Below are 16,616 nucleotides of genomic sequence, written 5' to 3' on the forward strand. Positions count from 1 at the left end.
GAATGGAGCCCAGGACTTGGTATGTTTTAAAAGCTTCCTGGGTGAGACTAATGTATAGATCGCTAGGGTTGAGAACCACTGACATAGATGTAAGTGACTAGTTCTAGGAGCAGATAGATGAATGTGTGGAGAACAGAAACAGGAATAGTGACACAGATGTGTTGAATTTGAAAAATGTATAGAACATCAATTGGTATGTATCAGGAGAAAAGAAAATCTATGTAAAGGGATATTTGCTGAAATGAAGAAAAGTGTTACAACTGGCCTACTGGAAATTTTTGTATAAAGAATCTCAAACTCATTAAACAGTTGCAAAATGAAACGAAAGATGGGAGTAAAGCTATAAGAAGTTTGATCTGGGAAAATTGGGACCTGAGTAACATCTAAACAAATAAAATTGAGCATGTTATAGAGGCTTTTATGCTGTAAAGATGAGCCTTTTCTAGGAGAATCCACCCCCTAATTACATGTATATTTTATTTAAAGACCAAGACGTTTGTAACCCATGTATTTATCTGTTACATTGAACATCTGGAGTCAGTGATTTACCTATGACAGTATTTGAAAGCTTCTGAATTTCTTCCTCAAATTATTTCTTCCTCTTTTACTTTTGGTATTATTTAAAAGGAAGTGGAAAATTACCACAACACTTGTTTTACCTGCTTTTATCATTTTCAAATTTCAGCAGGAACTTCAATTCATCCAGACCTTTCACTGAGTAGGATCATGACCTCAAAGCATAGCCCTTACATTAGGATAAAAAGGCACCTCATGAAAGCCAAGAATCTTTGCAGAGGAAAAAAAATAGCCAATGAGAGACAGTGTTAACTCCTCCTTGGGAATATTAATTCCCTGTGATCTGCCTATTCATTTGGAACAAATCAGAACTGACTCCCTGCAAAGGATCCTAAGATCACATGCCTGCCTTCAATATCCACCCTGGTTTTACCACCTACCCCCACCCCATTCTGTTCCAGATGACAATCATCAACATTTACTACCCCACAATTTCAAATGAAATCAGAAAGAAAAAACTATTTGGAAAAGACATAGAGAAAATGAACTAAAATTTTACTAATAGAAATATTTTAGGCTGTCCTTGAACCTGTAAGAACTTGAGTCTATACTAGAATTTAGGGGAATTTTCTGAAGGTAAGTAAACCAATCATACAGAGTTGAACAGACCAGTCCTACCTTTTATGAGATCAGTGGTTACACAATCACATGGCGAAAACTCTAAGGCATGTTTCCCTTACTGTTGTAAGGAGAAATACAAGTTTATATTTCCTCATTCTCTATTATAAATATGAGGCTTCGTAGATAAAAGGGAAAAATATTGCATCAGGGAGCACTCTGTAGCCTTCCGTGTAGCAGGCAGCCAGTAAACCACAAATGGAAGAACCAGATGCAAAACCTTTGAAATATATTCTTCTGATAGAATCACTAACCACTGCTCAAGCTGGGGGAGATGAAACATAAGTTAACATTTTTATTTAGTAATATAGTGCTAACGTATCTAAGCAAAACCGTCAGAGTTTTTCAATATTTCCCTTTATATACTCTGTTCAGTAACATGTGAGCAAACTAGGAAGTAGTTACAAATATATTTGTTTAAAAATCTTCACTTTCATGCTTAAAACTAAAGAGTTTTTTGTTTTGTTTTGTTTTTTATGAAAGAGAATGAGTGATTCAAATACGTTTAGTGAAAGCAATGAGACTGCATCTATAATTTGATTGAGGGAGCCAAATTTTTATTTTTTTTTCCTACTTGGAGGGCTTTCTCTGTCTCTAGCCTGATCTCTAGATTTCTCTCAGAAACTTGGCAGAGCAGTTTAATCTGAGATCATGTCATATATCTTTTCAGTAGAAATATGTTTGATTTTTCAGTGGTATATATATTTAATAAATACTCTATTGATCATTTTCCAATTTTGCAAATATGTTTATAAGATAATGTAGAAAAGTCAAACAAAGAGACTAAAATGACTCCTGATCCCCCTCGTCAACAAGACCATTACTGGTAGAGTCCTGGTTCAGTCTCTCCTAGTTTGTTTTTCCACTTAGAATCTACACTTTTATTATTTTTTCTTATAAATTCAAAAATTTTAAATAGCTTAACACAACTAATTCTTCAAAGTATATAAATCGGGTGTGTTCCATTAAAAAATATCTGTGTTTGTGGTCCTTTGAAAGTCTCAATACATACACCCAAACTCGTGTATAAAAACATCCGTCTTATAGCTAAAAATTTACGTCCCACTCACATTCAGATACATTCTCTTTCCTTTTGAAAAACACTTTATATCACACATAAAAAAAGTATCCCTCAGACTGATGGATATAAGCATAAGTATAAATAAAAGCCCTGTCCATTCTGTTCTTTTTTCTCTTTTAAACTATGTTCAGTAGCTAACAATATGTCATTTTCAGGGAAATAGAAATTTAAATCTCTGTGTAGATTATAATTTGATTCCCTGGAGGTACATTTTTTTCTTCCTGAGTCATTTTCTCCTCGGAGGCTCTTAGCTCTCAGCTCAGTTCATATTTGAGCAAATACACAGCTAGGTCTGCCAGGCTGTGTACCCGGCTGCCAGTTTGTGTGAGCACGACACTGCATGCAGTTCCATGTACACAACAGCAAATCTTCGAGAATAAGTGGGTTTTAGCTCTTATACACCTATAGCTCAGAGTAGGGAGAGAGGAAAATGTTTGTAATTAAATAGTCATGTTGAGACTCAGGTATACTGTTTAAACTAAATGGTGTTCAGGCTTTCAAAGCACTGAACTGAATGTGATACAAAGGAATGGAAGGGTTTTGGCTAAGTTACATATGATCCTTAATGATTTTGTAATGCAGCTTTTCTCCTTCTTCATTCCCTTTTTAACTACACAAATAAAATGTGCTTGTAGCATACAAATTAAAGGAATAAAAGCAGATCAAGTGAAAAGCCTGCCTTCCCATTCTCCTTCCCCAGAACAAACCAGTTGGAATAGCTGAATATATTTCCCTGAGCAATTTTTTTTCTAGGTATTCAACCATTTGAGTTTTCAGTAGTTATGACTATTAATCCACAAACTCAGGTCATGGGAATGTAATGTTCTTGACTTTCCTATAGCTCAGTTTAATTTTTCTGGCCCCCATTTTGGGGCAAGGCGGAAACTTTTATCTCAGAAAATTCATAGACTCTACTCCCTGTGTGGATTAAATCCTGGCTTGGCCACTTACTGGCTTTGGGACCTTAGTCAAATTACCTCCCCTCTCTGTACCTTAGTTTCCTCGTTTGTAGCATGGAAATAATATTACTTACCTCATAGGGTTGTTCTGAAGATTTAACGATTTCATATACACCAAACATTTTCTAAAGCTACCTGAAACATAATGAAAGCTTAATAGATATTAGCTATCATTTATGCAAACTATGGAAACAAGTATATTTTCACTCAAAAATGTTTTGACAACTTTAATTTCAATATATGTAGACCTAATTTTTTTCCAAAAGCTAAGCAGGATTTTATTGATTGAATAATTATCTGATCAGTATAATATTGATGATCATTTACATTGTTTCTAATTTTTTGTTACAACCACCTGTGTTTGCAAGGCACACCCTTATTCTTACGTCCCTGCAAATTTGTTTCTTTCTGATAAATTCTTAAAGGCGGAATTTCTTAGTTGAGGTTGTTCAATTTTAGAGATGCTGCCGTATTATCCGTCAAAAAAAGTGGTACCAATGTGTGTAAGATGCCTAATAGCCCACAAATTCTTGAGCACAGTGCTTTAGCTACCACTCTGTGTTAAGCCCAGGTATGGCTCATGGGATCCAGACACATATTTACAACCATCTAGCAAAAAGCTCCCCATTAATGGTATCATCCAAACACTTCAAAGTCAACACATTATGTCATCTTTCATTCCCTTACCCTCACACCTCTCTTTAGGATTCTTTTTCTTAACAAAAGTCGCAGCCATTCACCCAGATGTTCAATTTAGACACTAGAAAATGTGGTAACTTTTCTTCCCTTGCTTCCACTTCCAAAAAAAAAATCAGTTCTGTCAGTTCTACCTTCCTATTTCTCAGGAAATCTTTTGTTTCAATAATGAATTATGGCTTAGGCTAACCCTAACCCATAGCAGCACCATCTTTTAAATGTCTACACCAAATCTCTTAATCATTCTCTCCGAGCTGGCTCTCATCCAAACCATTTTTCTCACCTTGGTTAGAATAATATTTCTAAAAGGCAGATCCAATCTAGTGATTTCATAATTTCAAACACTTTCAGCTGCCTCTTCCCTGGAGTATAAAGTCCAAGGTACATAATATATTCATATGTACTCTGACCCTGATGTCTTCTCCAGCTTCGTCTCACTGCTCACACCATCATCTCTTCCTCTCACACCACCCTCCATAGTGAACCAAACTGAACTTCCTCAGTTTTAGTTCTGCCCACAGCCTTCTCCGAGTCCTTGGCTAGACCACATCTGCTTTTGCCTCCAGAGTACATGCATCCCTACGGGTCTGTCTGCCCCTCCAGACTGTGTGTAGTGTGAGGTATGGGCTAGGTCTATCTGGTTTACCACAGTATCCCCAGGAAGTAACTGGAGAAGTGTTTGTTGAGCTACTAAGTATCTGAGGGAGAGAATGAAAGCAGTGGAAGGATTGCTTGTCATGGGAGAATCACCTCCCTGCGTGAGGAGATCAGTGTGATATAGGGAATGTTTGCGAAATTAGGAAATGGGCATTTGTTGAAAATGTCTTATAGGCTTTAAAAACAGCCATTTATCAGGTACTAGAATGTTAGTGTTTGTTGCTACTCACATTAAGAAAAAAATAAATTGTGTGTTCTGAAAGGAGCACGTTGATAGTTTTTATAAAAATAGCCAACCTAAAATGTGGTTCAATATTAGTAATGCAATGGTGAGTTAAACATTGAAAATCTGGGGACAGTCTTCCATTCACCTACCCAAAAACTTGTAAAGCAGAGTGTGGTCTGAAGGTTAGTCAAGAAGCATAGTGTATACTGTGACATTTCAGAACTCTTAAAATCTTTTATTTTAAAGACATTGATTTTAATTATAAATGAAAATTAGTTTGCTAAATGACCTAGAATTTATAGTGACAATGAAGAGAATAGTGTATGAAAATAAAACACATGATCAGTCTTAATTGTGGGGTTTTAGAAAGCCTTCAGTTTCCTTATTTGCACTATCGATGTTATTGGTTTATCAAATGATTAGATTGTTAGAAGGAATGGTTAAAATCTTTAGATTTTTGAGGAAAGACTTATTAAGTATAACATCACTATTTCTTAGGAAGATAATTTCACTTTATAATTAAATGTTTTGATTTCACACAGTTATTAAGGTATAACTTCTGGTTTTATCTCAGAAAAAAAGTTAATCAACAGGAAGATTAGGATTTGAAAAATAAAGTGTTAAATTGAATAAGCAAATTGCAGAAAGAAACCTTTTTTCTGCTTACTTCAACAGCTAAATATGAAAAGATAATATGGTTTGATGACTTATTTTCTATAAATCAGGAGTTCATTTCTCCTTCACCTTGAACTAATAAAAAGTATTTTAAACCATGGCACAGTTATGTCTTTTCAACTAGTATGCATTTAATCCAAGGAAGAAGTTTGTACTCAGATTAAACAGCATATTTTTTAAAGCTCTCTATTAGCTTGCTTAGATATTTAGTATCCATCATTCCAAAGGCAGCAAACAGCAGGAAAAAAGTCATCTACAAACAAATATTCAGAACATTAAAACTACTCTATTTTCCAGACTTTGGAAGCTAACTAGAGAGTATCTCATTCTTTGCAAGATTATAGTAAAGGTACTAACTTAAAAAAAATATGTACGTGTGAGATGTGTGTCATGGGAAAATTTCACAATTGGCTTGTGTAATATGAGGGAAAAAATGGTGTTATTGCAAAATCTTTGTTAGATAGGAACTTGCCTGAACAATTCCACTGTCCTCTTCCCGCTCATGAGGCTCTTGTGAAAATCAGTAGTCATTGCAATGAGCATGTGAGGAGAAAGATAGCATGGCCCGAGATGGTATCAACACCGGTGGAGAGAAAAAGATTGGTTAGGAGATGTTTAGGAGGGCTTGGCAATTGTTTGGATTCTGTATGTTTGTTTGGAGTGGGAGGTAAAAATCGAGAGAGAGAGAGAGAGAGAGAGAGAGAGAGAGACAGAGAGAGAGACAGAGACAGAGAGACAGAGAGAGAAAGAGACAGAGAGACAGAGAGAGAGAGAGACCCAGAGAGCAGGTAGTAGATGGTCATCAGCTGTAATCAGATGGCCATCTGCTGTGGCTAGGTTGCCATTAGCTGTTACTGGTTAGCCATTAGCCACTAATATAACTGCTGTGGCTACACTAGGGAGTTGGTTGGTTGGCAGAGAAGCGGATTGAAGATCGTGTTGATCCTACTTCCTATGTCTGACCCAGCTGCCAGTGAGACCGGGGTGCAGAAAGATCTCTCATTGGGGTACTGGTGGATGTTTGCTTTTGTGTCTCGACCAGCCGCCATCGAGAATATAATGGTATGACTCTCCCACCTGTGGCTCCGTGGGTATTCCTTTTCGGCCTCACCATATCCTGCGTTCTTATGCAGTGAGCAGGACCAGAGACCCCACCTGACAATCAGATTTGCATTTTGAGTGACAGTGTGGAGAGAACTTAAGAAGGGTAAATAGATGATGGGCAGCAAGATGGCGTCTGCCAGCAGTGTCGTTCAGGTGGTCAAGCCACATACTCCATTAATAAGGTTCCCTGACAGAGGAGACAATCCTAAGCCCAATGTATCAGAAGTGTTGAGATCAAACATCTCACTCTTCTTCAATTTCCCAGCATTCTAAGGGAAGTAAATCACCAGATTGGCTGATGCATCAGGGTCCACCAGACACTGCAGAAGTAATAAAAAGATTACCTCAGAAATACAGAAGGAAACTTGTGTCTCAAGAAGAAATCGAATCTATCCAATGTGGAGGTCCAGAATAAGCACTGACAATGTGGGTGGTGTTTGTCATCATAACGAAACAATAGTCTTTACAATAAAGGACTTCGAAAATGAAAAAAAAAAGGGGGGGGGTAAACAATTAGATAGACTATTATAATAGTAACGGTATGAGCAAATGGTGACTATTGAGTTAAAGAAGATTTTTAGGAAATATTTATAGGATTTAAATCCAGCTGGATGAAGGCTTGAGGGAAACTGGGTAAGGTTGAAGGATTCTTAGGTTTCTGGTTTCTATAATTGGGTAAATGCCAAGGCCACTGGGAAAGGCTGTACAGGACATAAACCATTTGTTTTCATCGCTTATTAAAAAAGTCAGTTGTCTATATTCAATATGAAAAGGAGTTTGGGGAAATAAGAAAATTAGTTTATTGAGTCTGTGTTTTTTTTCTCAGGAAATAATTTTTTAACTATTAGAAGTAACAGGGAATCTCAGAGATCACAAATTCCCCTATTTACTTGATCGATGAAAATGCTGAGGTCCAAACACTGAATCATCCATACTGACAATGATAGAGCCAGAGCTACAAAATAAGAGTTCTGCCCCCACTCTCAAATTCGTCTTCCATACTCATTTACCCTCCAGCAATCAGTATATATTCATCACAAAACACATGCTCTTAATAAATGAACAATGTTGGTTGTAACTAATTAACTAATAATATTAGTTACAGATGACCTTTCTAGGAATTGATTTTGCTACTCACCAGATAGAAGATTTAGAAAGTTATTCCAACCAATTCCTTTCGGCTTTTATGCGAATATAATTTTAAAAGTAAATTACTTTTTCTGTACTACTTAAAAACAACAACACATGAATCGATAGGTGATTTGCACTCAGATCAGTTAGTATTTTAATCTGCCTAAAATTGCTCTGTACAGAGTCAGTAAAAATATTTCTAACATTTTTAGCCTTATTGGTTCTCTATAGCTCTCTCACATACACCCTAAGAACACCGCTTGAAACTGCTTCTCAGCCTTTTGGCTAATATCAAGTGAAGAAAACCATTTATTTAGGAATATACCTACAATAAAAATGATAAAAGAAAAAATAATTTTTCAGAAATGTTTATAGATTCTATTCATAATAGTAAAATATTAGAAACATTCTGAATGAATAAGCAAACTATTCTGCATCACCAGAGTAGAACACCGTGTAGTCATTTCAATTAGTATGTGATGACCTATGAGGTATGTAGGGATGTATAAAAAAATTTCATGGGTACCTAAAAGTAAACATGAAATTATAAGTATACAGAAGACATCAATCTAAACATATTGGTGAATGTTTTCGGAAAGGTAACACGTTTACTTAGAGTGGTGCAGACAGATACAGAGTTCTCTGTAGGATAGTTTTGTTTTCTATCTCCTTTTTATCTAGTTGTAGAATAAGAGAAATGTCTTTGTAAAACCTTTCTGCTGCTACAACTTCCAGCAAATATGGAAAACCAGGTAACATGAAAAAAAAATCAACTATAAATACCTAGAAAAGTTGGATGCAAGGTGACACCCTTGTACACTGCTTTTCAAAGACTGTGAGCTCTCGTAATGTAAGGAGCTGTAGTACTGAGTGATTAGTAAGCAGCCTTGCAACTGTAGCATCTCGAGGATGTTTGCCCGCATCAAAAATATAGAGCCTTAGGTTTGCAAGGTCTTGTGGGAAGAAGATGAGGCCAAAATGCTATCCCCTTTCTCTTCTTTGCCACCAGCCCTGGCTGTGGCATTTAGAGGACAGATACCATCTCACTCAGCCACTGATTGCCTTGCTGGCTGGCTCTGGCCTCTTGCTTTCCTCAATGCATTGAGGAAGTAGCAGTCATTAAATAGTTGCTGGAAGCAATTTACTGCAAGATGATTTTCAAATTCTTTCTTTAGTCTAATCTGTGTTATAAAATAGAATCCTGCATCTTCTCTAATGAGCTTTGTTTTAATGAGAAGTTATTTGTATTTTATTTTAATATTTATTGTCTGTACTTACCATTATGTTACTAAATAAAAGTTGTTGTCTGTGTTAATTCTCATATCTTTTCCAAATTTAAAATGGGTCAATACCATGTTCATGAGGTTGTAAAACATAAGAGTTCAAACTGTGCAGTAATAAAGACCTGGGTTTGAACCCTGGTTCTACCATCCATACTAGGTGTGTGATCCAGGCCAAGTTACTTAACCTTTCCAGACTTCAATTTCCATATCTGTATAATGGAATAATATTTGTTCTTTAAAGAATTGTTATCAAGATTAAATAAAATAGTCCCTGAAAAGAATTTAGCATAATGCTTGTCCTATAGCATAGACCAAGAATTATTAGCTATTGAAATGAGAGAAAGGAGAAGGGGAGAGAGAGAGAGAGAGAGAGAGAGAGAGAGAGAGAGAGAGAGAGAGAGAGAGAGAGAGATATTCTGGTTAATTCTACAGTGTAAATTATTGGTTTTATTAGATACCCTCCCCAAAAATATCATCAGATTTAACAGGGACAAAAATTTAAATGGCTCCTAAATATCCCTTCTGCTTTTCTGTATCCCAGAATCATAATCACCAGCACTATAATATCATGCACTGGGCACATTTGTTTTTGTTTTTCCTCAGTCTCACTGAGGTATAACTGGCAAATGACATTTTTATATATTCAAGGTGTATAACTTGATGTTTTGATATATGTTTACATTGTGAAATAATCAGCACAATCAATAATTAGCCTGTCTATCATCTCACATAGTTACCATTTTCCTTTTTTTGTTTTTATTTGTTTTTGTGGTGAGAACACTTATGATCTACCCTAGCAAATTTCAAATATACAACAATATGGTATTGTTAACTGTAGTCACCATGCTGTAGCTCCCCAGAACTTACACATCCTGCATAACTGAAACTTTGTACCTCTTGACCAACATCTCCTCATTTTCCCTCCCCCCAGCTCCTAGCAACCACCATTCAACTCTCTGCATCTATAGTGTAATTTGCATACCATACAACTGACCTCTTCTAAGTGTACAATTCAGTGATTTTTAATAAATTTATAGAGTTGTGCAGTCATCCTCACAATCCAACTTTAAGACATTTCCATCACCTGTAAATGTCCCTATGCCCATTTGCAGTCCAGGGAATATTTGCTTTTGTAGGATATTTGGGAATGGTTTCTATTGTTGTTCCTTATCTTCCTCTATACTTTGATTAGGCAAGGAGTGGATAAAGTCCACGATGGACTTGAGAAATTCTTTAGATGGGAGGAATTGGAAGACCTGATTTGGGTGTTAACTCCATCACACCTTCGCAGAGGAGTGAGCGTGAAAATACCAGAAGCCAAATTAGGAGAAATAGAACCAGCCAGCACCTTGGAAGTTGGCGAAGGAAATCAGAGCACATGAATTCAGGGGTAAATGGGAATAGGCCATGGCAGGAAGTGAAACCACACTGGACTTTGTTTATGTAAAGGCCCTATTAGAGTGCTTGGGAACTCTTTATCAGAACAAGAATAGGCCTAAGGTTATACAGAGATAAGTTTAATGGCCAAGAAATTGCAAGTAAGGGCTTGCAAACTGAAAAGTGGGATAGTAGGGGCCACTGGGATCAGACTCAGTAAGTAAATTTCCTCTGAGGGCAAGTTGAACCACAATGAATTTGAGGTTTTATCCCTCTTACTTGGCATTCCTGGTCAGAGCTAATAAATGGCAGAATCAGCCTTGTTCGAAACATTGATTCTAGAATTAACATGAAACTAATATGTTTTTAAAAATAGAAGTTTCAAAGATAAAAAGACTGTATAAGCATTTTTTGATTGTATTTTAACTGTGTTTAGCAATTTAGAGTACATGAATATGAATATTATTTAACTATGTGCTTTATTTTTTTTTTATATCTCCTAAATATGACACCCCAGTGACAACATGCACACACTCAGATATGAGCAGGTGTGTGTGTGTGTGTGTGTGTGTGTGTGTGTATTCTAATTAATTGATATTAAAGAATTTAAATAAACAAATCAAATTAAAATGTGTATATGTGCATATATACACTTTGTTTCATCAATAGAAAACTATTATGAAACCAATTTCAATTTTTATTATCTATAATTTGCTCTATTGTATATATCCTATGAACTGGTTTTGTCCAAGCAAATATTTTGTCCTTCTGCTGGTTTTGTCTGATTGATAGTTGACTCAAGTGTCTAAATTCAGTTTAAATTTTAGACCACTATTGAATAGTTTAGCTATATTCTTTTTATCTCGATAATTAAATTATACACATAACCTTCCATTTAAGAAGCTATAACTGTTAAAATATATGACATGTTTAAAGAGTAAGGCCCTGAATAGGTAGATGGAATTTATGTATACTTAAAATTATTTTGTGGTGGCGATATTTTTTTTTTCCGTACCATGATATTTCATCCTGGACACCAACAGTGGCTTTTATTGTGGAAAATGAATCTTTCAGCCTCACTAGGCAAGGTGCTCATCTTTAAAAGACTTAATCAGGAGAACCGATGCCTGCTCTATAACTCCACTCCAACAGAGAGTGACTTAGGAGCAGGGGGCAGGAGTTATGCTTATGTCCCATGATGGTGATTGAAGAATGTGTTGGGGGAGGAGAGGAAGAGGGTAGGGAGTATAGTGGGAGAGAAAAGATGGAAGGATGATGGGAAAGGTGAGGGGAGGCAACGCTGGGAATGAGATGGGAACCGAAGCATCTTGTGCAAATATAATGATGGAGTACGAAAGTAGCCTTGGAAACCATTCATGAAAATTAGGATAAGTTAGAATAAGAATAGTGAACTTTTTTCAGAGTCCTTGTGCAGAATGATCAAGGGTTTAGAGGGAATCGCAGTCAAAACAGTGACAACAGGCATTTCGGAAAGTGCTCTACTTTCCACCAGCATCAGGATTTCCTGACCTGCTTGTTTCAGATACCACAACGTACTGAAGCCGAATTTCCTGGTGTTGCCAGGGAATCTGCATTCTTAAAAAAATTAATACCTAGGGCCTGTCCCCATCCTCAAGTGACTCTTATGGCTGTTAAAATTTGAGCATAGCTGAACTGGGATAAAAGGAAAGAGCATGTGAGAAATAAATCTTGAAAATGTATGTGTTCAACTCAAATGGAGAAGAGACTAAGGGAATTTGAAGAATAAGAAATGTGTAGAAAAAAAATAATGATAGTAGATAATGTTTGGGAATAAAGTGACAGTGAACCACCAGGAAAGCGTGATGTTACTAAAGAAGGATGACAGTGGTGACATAAATCAAAGAATGCATGGGAGTAAGTGTGTGAGAGGCCAGGAATGACATACTCAGAGAAGACGGTCATGTGAAGAGAAAGATGAGAGACTACACATGGCCTTGAGAACGCTAGCTTTCCAAGAGCTGAGCCATGGGAGGCCTGTCAGTACCCATAAAATGACACCAGAAAGCATTATAATGACAGAAGAACAGATCAGTGAAAAGGAATCGCAGAGCAGCTACTCCTGACTGCTTTCTGTGTCAGGTCTGTAGGAAGTCCTACTCTGCCCCAGAGCTGCTGGGCATCCAGCATCGTCTCCACCCTGGCGATGCACCAATATCTTTAAATAATCATCTTCTTTGCAAGGTTGTTTGAGTTACTGAAGACTAGTGGATGGAACTTTGTACCAAGTCTGAGTACAGATGAGTAGGGGACATCCCAGTCCATGGTTTTTGTTAAAGGTCTTAACACACCCCTGCATAAGAGCAGATAAGTCAGAAGGAGACATATATCATTGGCAGAAGCTATTGTTTCCTTTCTCTTTCTCGCCATCATTATTCATCATGTACTTCAATTTTCATTAAAATATACAATAAGTAGTTAATGTGTGTTTTATTTTTCAGTGCCAGCTTCTGACATTTAAAAGTCTACAGTACAAAACTGAGAGCAAATTCTAAGCGTTGCAGACAAACAATGTGTTTCTTCATAAACCTACCCTGGCTTGGCTTCTTGTCCTGCCTTATGAATAGCCCAAGCAACTAAGGACATTTCTTTTAATCACTATGCATAAATAAATAAATAATAGATAGGTAGATGAAATATACATTATATGTTTGTAAGAATATTGTCTCTTTGAGGAAACTGACACTTTCCCCTGAAAATCATTGATGTAAGGAGAGGGCTTCCTGTATGTTAACTTTTCTGAGTGAATGCTACAGTTTGAAAATAAGAAATGGAATGATGGGAGTTTTACTAATTTAGCTGGTAAATATAGAGAAAATATTCAATAAATACTCAACACAGGTTGCAACATATGATGCAAAGTGCTTTGACAGTTGGATGTAAAGGGATGTCAGCAAGCTTTGCAGCAACCATGTGAATGCACCACCCGTGGCTGCTCTTTTCTTTCATTTTGGTGTTTTGCGGTTTTATTCTTTCCATGCTAGAATGCCTCCTTGGTCTTTCCTAATGAAATTGGCCAAAGATTGTTTCCCTCTGTGGAATCCTTACCCCCATAACATGCTTGAACAATTCCTACATGATGGTTCTGAAAGTCAGTAATTGTAACAAGTAATCAACTTTAGATTTTTTTAACAAGTTAAATTAAAAAACCACAAGGAACAAAAAGGGTGGTGATAAAATAGTATGATGACATTTTTTTCTGCTGAAAAAGTCCTTTTTCTAGCCAATAAAATTCCCCATGTGGCCACTTGGCATTGATTTCTCTTATCCCCTTTTCTCAGCTATTAAAATTTACTCCCTTGCTCCAAGTATCGTGGGAGAAAATATAGTTTGTAGAGATTGAATGTTTGCTCTGTGTTAAGCACTCTTTTAGGCACCTCACATGAACGATCATCAGTCTTACCCACCTCTTAGAATTATTTTGATAATTAGTCCCACCTTCCTCATGAGGAAACAGAAGGCTGCCCAAGTCACCTAGCTAGTAAGTGCCAGAGCCAGGATTTATATTCGAATACCCCCATGTATAAAGCTCCACACTGTGTGACCTCAAGTTCATTAGTAACTAATATTAATACTAATCTGCTTTGATGACTAATACTTGATGGATGTAATCATAAAGAATATTCCTAGTGGTTGCATAAGGACTGCATTTATTTTACCAACTCTTAAAAGATATCTTGGTTATTTTACTCAAAAATCTCTTAGGACATCGTAAACATCTCTTGGAACAGTTCAACAGGAAGTAATGATATTTGGAGTTATGTTTATCATTTGCTATCTGATGTTAAGGGCTGCAAATTCTTTCTGCCTCGTGTTTAACTCGCCTTTATCTGTGTTGTTGCAGTACTGGATACCAGTTTATTTACTATTCACCTGAAAACACAGCCAAAGCAAAAGAAGTTCTCAGCAACATCAATCAACTACAACCTCTGATAGCAACCCATGCAGACCTACTGCTTAATTCTGCAAGCCAGCATTCTCCAGACAGCTTGAAGAATTCTTTAAAGATGCTTTCAGAAAAAGTAAGATCCAAATCATCCCTACAGTGGGGAAAACGAAACACCCCTATTCCCATTGGTGTTGCTTTCTGCACACACTGCCTTTCATAGCATCTGCAAGTATAAAATTGACTAAGTTAAAAAGTAAGCTTCAAAGTATTGCCACAGGATCAAAATGAATTGGCCTCAATTCTCTTTCCAAATCTTACTGAGCACTAATTTTTTTTTTTTTCCTAGTAGGAAATGAAACCTACTATTGGTTGGTATATATTTTTTCCTCTCCTGGACATCCTTCGTTTTCTTTGGTTCATGGTCTTATAAAATGAATTAAATTAGATTTTAAAAATTACTTGACTTTCTTCTGGTGATCATCTAATTTTTATGCATGTAAAGCTATACATTTGAATAAGAATGTGACTTCATTTGAACGCAGGACTTTGATGTGGATTCATATCGGGGCAGTGTGGTGTAATTCCTCTGCCTGAATTTCCTTTCAACATTATTTACTGAGAGAAGGTTCTAAAATTGTCCAAAAGTATTCATTATTATCTGAAATATAGTGGGACATTAGCCTTAATTTTTCCAAAGGTGACTTGCACCTTATATACAGAGGGGGAAAGGTAGTGTGGCGGGTCATAGATATTCAACATCAACGTCCATAACTAATTAGAGAAGCTGAGAGAACTAAGATAGAACAAGACAAACTGCAGCTCGATTTTTATGTAAAACCAGATGTCCTGGAGTCAAGTTCCAACACTCATCCATAGCCTCTGCATTCTGAGGACACCTTGCCATTTATTATGAGATATTTCCAATAAATATGCCCTTGAAGAAACTGACCAAATAAAATTCTTGTGGTATTATTTTAGAATAAAATAGCAATATAGTTCTTCAGGACCCTGAAGAACAGATAATAGAAACCTGAATACTACATATGTATATATTTTTGATTCAGATATGCTAATGTGTAATAATAATAATACCTTGAACTTATTTAACATTTTAGCTTACAATGTATGTTATCGCATATTTTTCTCATAGGATATAACTTAATATCTATTTTCATTAAAAATCAGCTAATATCTATTCAGAAAGGTCAAATGAATTGTCTAATAAACTAAAAAGTGAACAATTATAACCTAAGAGCTCCAGTTCAAAATGCAGCATCCTCTCCGTATCAGAACAGGTGTCTCCATCATGACACGAAAGGGAAAAATTGACCCAAATTTCACAAGTACCAATGTTGTCAAATATTATGCTAGGAGCTTCATGACTGATGTTATTTCATATAATCTTCCAGTGGCGGGTGCATATTATCTGCATGTCACAAAGAAAAAGATTGAAGCTCAGAGAAGTTAAGAAACGTGCAAAAATCATGTGGCTAGAGTCAAACCCAGGATTCCGAAAAAACCAGGGTTTACATCTGGGTCTGGTGGACTCTGGTGTGGAAACTTTCTGGTCTCCTCGGTGTAATATATGTGTTTTGACACTTCCTTAAAAAATAAAAATAGATCAACTCCTCAGCAACACTTAAGTATTCCAGTAGTCAATAAATATGTCTAATAATAAATACGTTGTGGCCAGGATAAAGGACAAAAAGAGGAGAGTTGCACCCAGTAAAACAGTTTCATTTTGGTACATTTCTGTTTTGGATTTGTAGATGAGGTGAAGTTTTCTGGATTCACCTAAGTACTAAATATGAGCAAATACCATGTTTCCCCCAAAATAAGACCAGGTCTTATATTACTTTTTGCTCTAAAAGACGCATTTAGGGCTTGTGTTCAGGGGATGTCATCCTGAAAAATCATGCTAGGACTTATTTTCCAGTTAGGTCTTATTTTCGGGGAAACACAGTAGCACGTCACTGCAGTGATCACAGAGCAGGGTTTATTGGGCAGGAACTTCCTGTGTATTTGGCAGGGACTCGTCATTTCAAATGTATCATTTACAACTTGCTGCAGTGATTTGGGTAGGGGGACAGGGCATGTACTTTCTCCTCCTTTAATTCAGCAGTGCTCCAACTGTTCCCCTATATTTTTCTACTGCATATACTAATAAATCTGTCAGCCCTTGAAATCAGGAGGATCTTTTTAAAGTTAAGTTTGCCAGGTACGCCTGGAATTTCAAAGAATTCTCTGAAGTAACAGAGTTTTGCGTAGTCTGTGAAGACAGTGCTCATGGTTTAAAATAAAACAT

The 16,616-nt window shown here is 36.5% G+C and overlaps 1 protein-coding gene and 1 pseudogene across 8 annotated transcripts in view; both read left to right on the top strand.

Annotated features, from left to right (window-relative positions):
- INPP4B (inositol polyphosphate-4-phosphatase type II B) overlaps positions 1 to 16,616 on the top strand; it is a 579,259-nt gene that overhangs the window by 459,588 nt on the left and 103,055 nt on the right. For all 8 annotated transcript variants that reach the window (XM_074338475.2, XM_019730782.3, XM_074338478.2 and 5 more), the window contains one exon: positions 14,267 to 14,444. In XM_074338475.2, coding sequence (XP_074194576.1) covers positions 14,267 to 14,444 — 178 coding nt within the window. The remainder of the gene's footprint in view (positions 1 to 14,266; positions 14,445 to 16,616) is intronic.
- Positions 6,704 to 7,136, top strand: LOC109446924 (alpha-ketoglutarate dehydrogenase component 4 pseudogene; annotated as a pseudogene).

This window comes from Rhinolophus sinicus, chromosome 15 (assembly GCF_057876585.1).
Source record: "Rhinolophus sinicus isolate RSI-liver-muscle chromosome 15, RSI-T2T, whole genome shotgun sequence".
In the NCBI taxonomy this organism is placed as follows: domain Eukaryota; kingdom Metazoa; phylum Chordata; class Mammalia; order Chiroptera; family Rhinolophidae; genus Rhinolophus; species Rhinolophus sinicus.